General features: G+C 32.3%; 1 protein-coding gene across 1 annotated transcript in view; it reads left to right on the top strand.

Moving 5' to 3' along the window:
* Positions 1-3158, top strand: part of N4BP2 (NEDD4 binding protein 2) — a 63535-nt gene extending 60377 nt beyond the window's left edge. Inside the window, exons 14-15 of the mRNA XM_012644475.1 lie at positions 1762-1885; positions 3102-3158. Of these exons, the coding sequence (XP_012499929.1) occupies positions 1762-1885; positions 3102-3147 (170 nt within the window). The 3' untranslated portion in view covers positions 3148-3158. The remainder of the gene's footprint in view (positions 1-1761; positions 1886-3101) is intronic.
* Positions 3159-6686: the final 3528 nt, after the last annotated feature.

Here is a 6686-nt window from a genome sequence, read left to right as displayed (position 1 = left end):
GGATGGACACACTTGAAACTCGGACTTGGGGGGGGCAAGGGCAACATATGTAACCTAATCATCTGTACCCCCATAATATGCCGAGATTAAAAAAAAAAAAAAAAGAAAAAAAAGAAAGGTGAGGTGGCATAAATGACTGACCTGACTGGTAAGGGGAGTGGTATTCAAGGACTGATTAGAGCGAATTATGGTTAGTTAAGAGATTTAGGTTTTTTTTTTTTTAAGTAAACTTTTATTTGTAATATAACACACATAAAAAACAGTGCACAAGATTTTGCATGTATAATGCAAAAACCTTTGACCGAGTGAATACCCTGTGAAGCTGGCACCCAGAGAGAGCTGAATTTTGAATAACATATTGCTTGAAGTAATAGGTATGGAGTAGAGTAGAAATGGAGATCTTAAAGAAAAGGAAGTAGAAATGTAAGGGTGACATATCATTTGAAAATTCCAGAGTAAATATTGCCCAGAGATATGATACTTGAAAAACCACTTTTTTGTTGTTCTGCTGGAGTTTTAGGGCAACTTAATGAGCAGAATATGGAATGCTGATGTGTGTATTTTCTTTAAAAAAAATATTTAGAGACAGAGTCTTGCTCTGTCACCCAGACTGGAGTCTAGTGGCCTGATCATAGCTCAGTGTAACCATGAATGCCTGGGCTCAAGTGATCCTCCCGCCTCAGCCTCCTGAGTAGCTGGGACTATAGGCGTGGCCTCTATGCCTGGCTAGTTTTTATATTTTTTTGTAGAAGTAGGGTCTTGCTATGTTGCCCAGGCTGATCTTGAACTCCTGGCCTCAAGCAATCCTCCCACCTTTGCCTTCCAAAGTCCTGGGATTACAGGCATGAGCCACTGTGCCCAGCTTTGTGTGTGCGTATTTTATGCTAAACATCAAAACTTGAGCTCTTTATGAGTGAGGAACAAAATTTATTAAATTCATCAATTCAACTCTTATTATTAACAGTTTTAAAAAAATTCTATGGTAGCTGTTACTAGTTTTGAGGATTTATATACCGATTTTCACAAGATCATATCTAAAACAGTAACTGCACTCTTTCAAGAGGCTTCAGGTTCTTTTGATATTATAAGAATTATCAGGAAGAGTTTCTTAAGTTAATAATTGATTGTCTTTAACAGTAAGACTATAAGCTATGAGATTAGTGGGTTTGCTACTAGATATTTCTGGAGGATAGTCTATAAAGTAGTTGCTATTATTATCTCATTTTCCTGATGAGGAGATAAGCAGAGAGGCTGAGTAACTTGTCCATGGTCACATCCATTTAGTGGCAGAGCTGTGATTCAGACCAAAGCTGACTGGCTTCAGAGTATTTAATTAATAGGGTTGTTGTGAAGATTCTTTTTATTTTTTTCTTTTTTCTTTTTCAGATGCATCTGAACAAGCTAAAGATTCTTACTTAATATACCCTTTAAAGCAGTGCCTGACTCCATGAGCATATTAATTGTTAGGTGTCGTTAATGTTATTATTGTCATTGTAATTATTTCAGAGAGAACTGGTAGTCCACAGCAGTCTCCCTCCCCACAGGGGAAGAAATCTCACTGAAGACTGTATGGATGGATTGCACTCAGGCTATATATGTTTTAAAACACATTTTAAAACATTAATTTTGGCGCTTATTGAGGTAATAAATCTCTAAATCCCCAGGAAAACAGTTTCATATGTGTTTGAGTATCTAGAGTTTGTTTTCTGTTGAGGATGTAAGATAAATGGATTTTAACTGTTCTAATTCATGTTGTAACAGAATTTAAGCAGAATGGTGGTAAGCCCTATCTGTCTGTGATTACGGGGAGAGGAAACCACAGCCAGGGAGGAGTTGCTCGCATCAAACCAGCCGTCATTAAATACCTCACAAGCCATAGCTTCAGGTGAGTTGATTTCTGTTATAACGGCAGTTGCCCATATACCGCTAGGTAAACACTAATAGCACGCTCAGAATGACCCGTCAAAACAGCTCACTAAATTTAATCATCTAATTTCAGCCAAAAGTTTATGCTTAAATTATAATAAAACTTTCACTGCTGGACGTATTGTCTGGTAAACCAGAAATAGAAGATTGTTGTCAATAATCATCTGATAAAACTTTCTATTATTAAAATTCTAAAAGAAAGTAAATATATTTGTGTTTCTTTGATAATGTATTATCTGAGATAAATAGATTACACATATCATAGTTAAAGATTTGCTGTGTATTCTTTCGAAAGGAAATATGTTCGTGGATTTTGGATGGAATTGGGTAGCTTCTGCTGAAATATAGTCATAATTTGGGTGTGTTTCAATTTTTGCAGACACTTTCAAGTTAATATGAATTTATATATATTTTCATAAGTTAAATGCCATTAATGATCTTTGCTGACAAACACAAAATGTCCTTTTTCATTAAGTGATCATTATTCAGTAACAGAAAATGACAAGAAAAGTCAAAGATTAAAGATCCGTTGATGGATAGATTCCCCAGGGATTTGCATCAAGTACCACCCCCAGTTCCGTCAGTGTAGCGTGTTTCGTTGATGCCACGCAATAACGTGTTACTTGCATTATAGAAAGTGGTGGTATTAATTCTGAACATGAAGACAGGTGACATTTCTTGGTTATTTTTACAAAAGGAGTAGTTAGACCAGAACAGTATCATGTTCAGATTAATCATCTACTTTAGAGACTAGTGTTCCTTGAAATTTTACACTGAGAGAGTTGAAAGCATTGCATGGCCAGATTAATCAGATTTACCTACTAATCAGAGATTTCTTCTTGGGTGCTTTCTTGATGCACAGAAACTGTGTAATGTAGACACCATCTTATCCTGCGTACAGCATGTTCTTCTTCATGAAGGTGTAATTCAGGTTTGTGAGGTTTTGAAAAAGCTTAAACTATATCAACTACTAAGTTAGGAGTAACCCCCAGCTTTAGGATTGTATTCGTTTTGACAGTAGATTAAAAGCAATGTAAATATAGATATTGACTTAATAAAGGACAGTACTTTGATACTAAATATCATGTTAAGCATAGGCACTTGGAATTGATTACAAAGTATATTCCCTAGCCAGTTTGAAATTTTTATTTTTAACTCTTTTCTCATTTCTACAGGTTCTCTGAAATTAAACCAGGGTGCTTGAAAGTCATGCTAAAGTAAAATAAACATCCTTGACTTAGAAGTGTGAAGGTTTGTAGGTTAAAATTAGTTTTATTTGCAGTACTTCAGTCAGTTCTACTTTAAACATGTGTTTTATCGGAAATGTTGTTATGAGACACAAAAAATTACATTTTTCAAAATTCAGGAGATGTTTAATTTTTTACTGAATCAAATGCCAAATAATGTTACCTGTTAAAAATATTAGAGGATTTTTATTGATTACAAAAAGTCTAAGAAAAAATTATCAGCTGCAATTTTAAAGTTTGAAGTGCTCTGATTGTTTCTCAGAGAGAAAATGTTACCTTTGTATTAATTGTTGTTTGACATTTAGTAAAGTCCTAAAGGTTTCTATGAGAGGTATTTTAAGTGCTTTGATATCTAGTCCATGCCCTTCAAAAGCTTGTATTAAAAGAAGAGAAAGAAGTCGTAGTAGTAGTAGTAGTAAAGAAAGAAAGGAGATCTAACAAATACACTTGAATACTTTTTGCTTTTAAAACTAAACACATGAAACCATTTCATTTTGCCATATCCTACAGGAAGGAAGGCATGCTCTTGTACTTTCTTCCGCTTTGTACAGATCTTGATCTCTTACTTTTTGTTCTCTTCTTCTGTATGTGTGCATTTTATGGGAGGAGCATTGGGTCTGAGATTACATTGCAGTTTTATACCTTTCCTAGGCAGAAAAATTTTCAGAGAAGGAGAAATGGTTAGATATCTATCAACTGTTGCTGCCATTTAGAACTGCTTCTAGAACTATGGATTTCTAAATAGTTATATTTGAGGATGCAATTTCTAAACTGCATTAGGTCATAATCTTATTAACTTAAAACAAATGTAGAAAATGTTTTGGGTATAATCGTAAAAGGAATCATTAGAATTTAAAAGATTTTTACCTTTATTTTGAAAAAGCTAACTTTCTGAAAGGAAACTTTCATTGACTTCTATTGTTTGGTTAGTTAATGAATCTGGTTAGTGTGTTTACAATCTCCTTTATGCAGGTTTAATGTGGTAAAGTATAATTTTCTAATGTGAGACAATGGCTTAAACAAATTCGACTTCAGATATGGAGAATATTTTCAACTTATATAATTTTAGCAAACAATTATGTTGATTCTTGTTAAGCTTAAAGAATCATTTGAATAAGGAATTATAGGATTGAGCTGGTACTGAAAAGAATCCTAAAATACAGAATGGTTTCCCAAAGGAGCAAACATTTTAATGAAAATAAAACTCAAAAACACTTGTTTTTATATGTTATAAATGCATGCTTTTAAAAGAAGAGCCTTATTATTGAATTTTATTTCCATAAAAATGAGAATAAGTGTTTATTATTTTAAAATGATTAGTGATTAATATTGAAGTATTATTCACATTCTTCACATAGTTTAGCACAGTTTTTTGGAATCTTTAGAACAGTTCTATACATTAAAAATAAAGCAATTCCTTTCAACAATTTGTTAATGAAATAAAATATTCTTGTGTATAAATTAATATGGTTTAAGAATATGAAAAACAATGCCAAAACCTGCAGTTATTGGAGTGTATGCATCTGCATTCTCATTTTCTGTGTTTTTATATTTTCTCATCTGATTTAAAAAAATCACTTTTGAGCACTTCAGCTAGACTTATTTCAATAGTATCATGATTAATGAGGGAATAGTCAAATGAATTAGAGATGTGGTATTCTGAGGACAGAAATCAAAGGAAAAAGGCTATGTTTTATCCAGTATCAACTTTGATCTTATGCTTTATTTTGGTAAATCTAACAGTATTTCTTAATCATTATTCATAAGCATACAGGCAAAGTTTGAGCATTTTAATGCAGTTGTTTAATTTCAGACTGCCTCCTACCCACTATCTAGCATAGTTTAAACAACACATACTTATGAAAGAACATTTTATATAACCCCTCCTCCTTTGCCCATTTCTAAATCCTGTACATCAAAGATAGTTTGGAGATTGTTAAACTTTTCATATATTGGTACAGGTTGAGTATCCTTTATGCTCCAAAATCTGAAACTTTCTGAGCATGGACATGGCACACAAAGGGTATGCTTACCGGAACATTTCAGATTTCAGATTTTCAGATTAGGGATGCTAAACTGGTAAGTATCATGCAAATATTCCAAAATCTGAAAAAATCAGAAATGCAAAACACTTCTGATCCCAAGCATTTTGGATAAGGGATACTTAACCTGTATATTTGTGTGAATACATGACTCATTAGAATGCTCTTTGTAAACTTAATATTTTAAAAGTACAGCACTTCTGTAGTTAGGAAGGTTTTAGTAAAAACCTTCCCAAAAAAGAGAGAGAGAGAGAACTATAATGTGGAAACCACAGAGGGTGCGTAGTTGGACCAGAGGGACTCTTAACAGTATTTTCAATCTGTCCATCTCTTTATTCCAATGTGAGAAATGGAAGCATGTTTTCTTACATTTATTGGCTGTTCATAATATCTCTATATTATTTTCGAGTTGAAGTGTCTTCAATTTGTTAGTATTTCCATACTGCTTATAATTCTATGGCCTTTAAATATAAGACATATTTTATATAGTAGAAATTGTGACTTTAAAGTGTCTTGTGTATTAATGTTATAATACTTTTTAAGAAGGAAAAACTATACCATTCTTCTGGATAGTTTCTAGTCCTTTATTTTGGTCTTTTTCTTTTTGAATTCAAGTGTTTTGTATGCTTAGAAAAAGGACATGTAAAATAATGAGATTGGTTATTTCTGAGCTGGAAATTGGAAACTTTTGAAACTCAGGAAATTGCTCTGACAATGTTTTAACTGCTCTCAATTTAAGAAAATGACAAAACATATAAAAAAAGACAAAAATAATGTGTGCCGTTTTTTCCAAGTGCTTTTTTAAAGTGCTTTTCCATTGTGCAATGAGGTGAAATTTGATAATTTTTCTTGTGTAGTGGCTAAATATTATTGCTTATTTTTATTTACATGTGAAGAAAGCAGATTTAAATGTTTGTGTGGCCAAAAGAGTGTCATTCAAAAGGTGTAAAAGTAAGTTTATGTAGAATGTATGTTAATGGTGCTTATTTTTAAAATGTAATTCAAGTTTACATTATTACTTAATGCTTCTTTACAGAATTTAATAGAGAAACAAGGCTAGAACACATCTACATTCTGAAGAGCCTTTTATAACTTCACATTATATGATGAAAAAGTGTATTATTTTCCTTAAAGTTGAGCAGTTGTCTTTTATGGTCTAAGTGATGAACCTATCATCAATAAATGATTGAATTAACCATGAGACTTCTCACTAAAATATAGTATTGCAGCTATCAGTTGGAGAAAATATTTAAAAATTTTCAGGCAGTATATCAGAAACAAAATGTTTTTATTTGTACTATAAAGAAAATGTAATTTTGCTGTTAACTCTGTATTTTTTTTATTGAAAATATTTTATAACTTTGCTTTTAAAATTTCTTATGAAACCATTTGCAGATTACATTCTTAATTTAATAAAATACTTTAGTCACAGTCCAGTGTGAGGAAATCATTCATTTGATGTGGTAGGGTT

Source organism: Propithecus coquereli, unplaced genomic scaffold, assembly GCF_000956105.1.
Source record: "Propithecus coquereli isolate 6110/MARCELLA unplaced genomic scaffold, Pcoq_1.0 Scaffold213, whole genome shotgun sequence".
Taxonomy (NCBI): domain Eukaryota; kingdom Metazoa; phylum Chordata; class Mammalia; order Primates; family Indriidae; genus Propithecus; species Propithecus coquereli.
The sequence above is the reverse complement of the archived record's forward strand: the minus strand, read 5'-3'. Positions and strand labels throughout refer to the sequence as shown.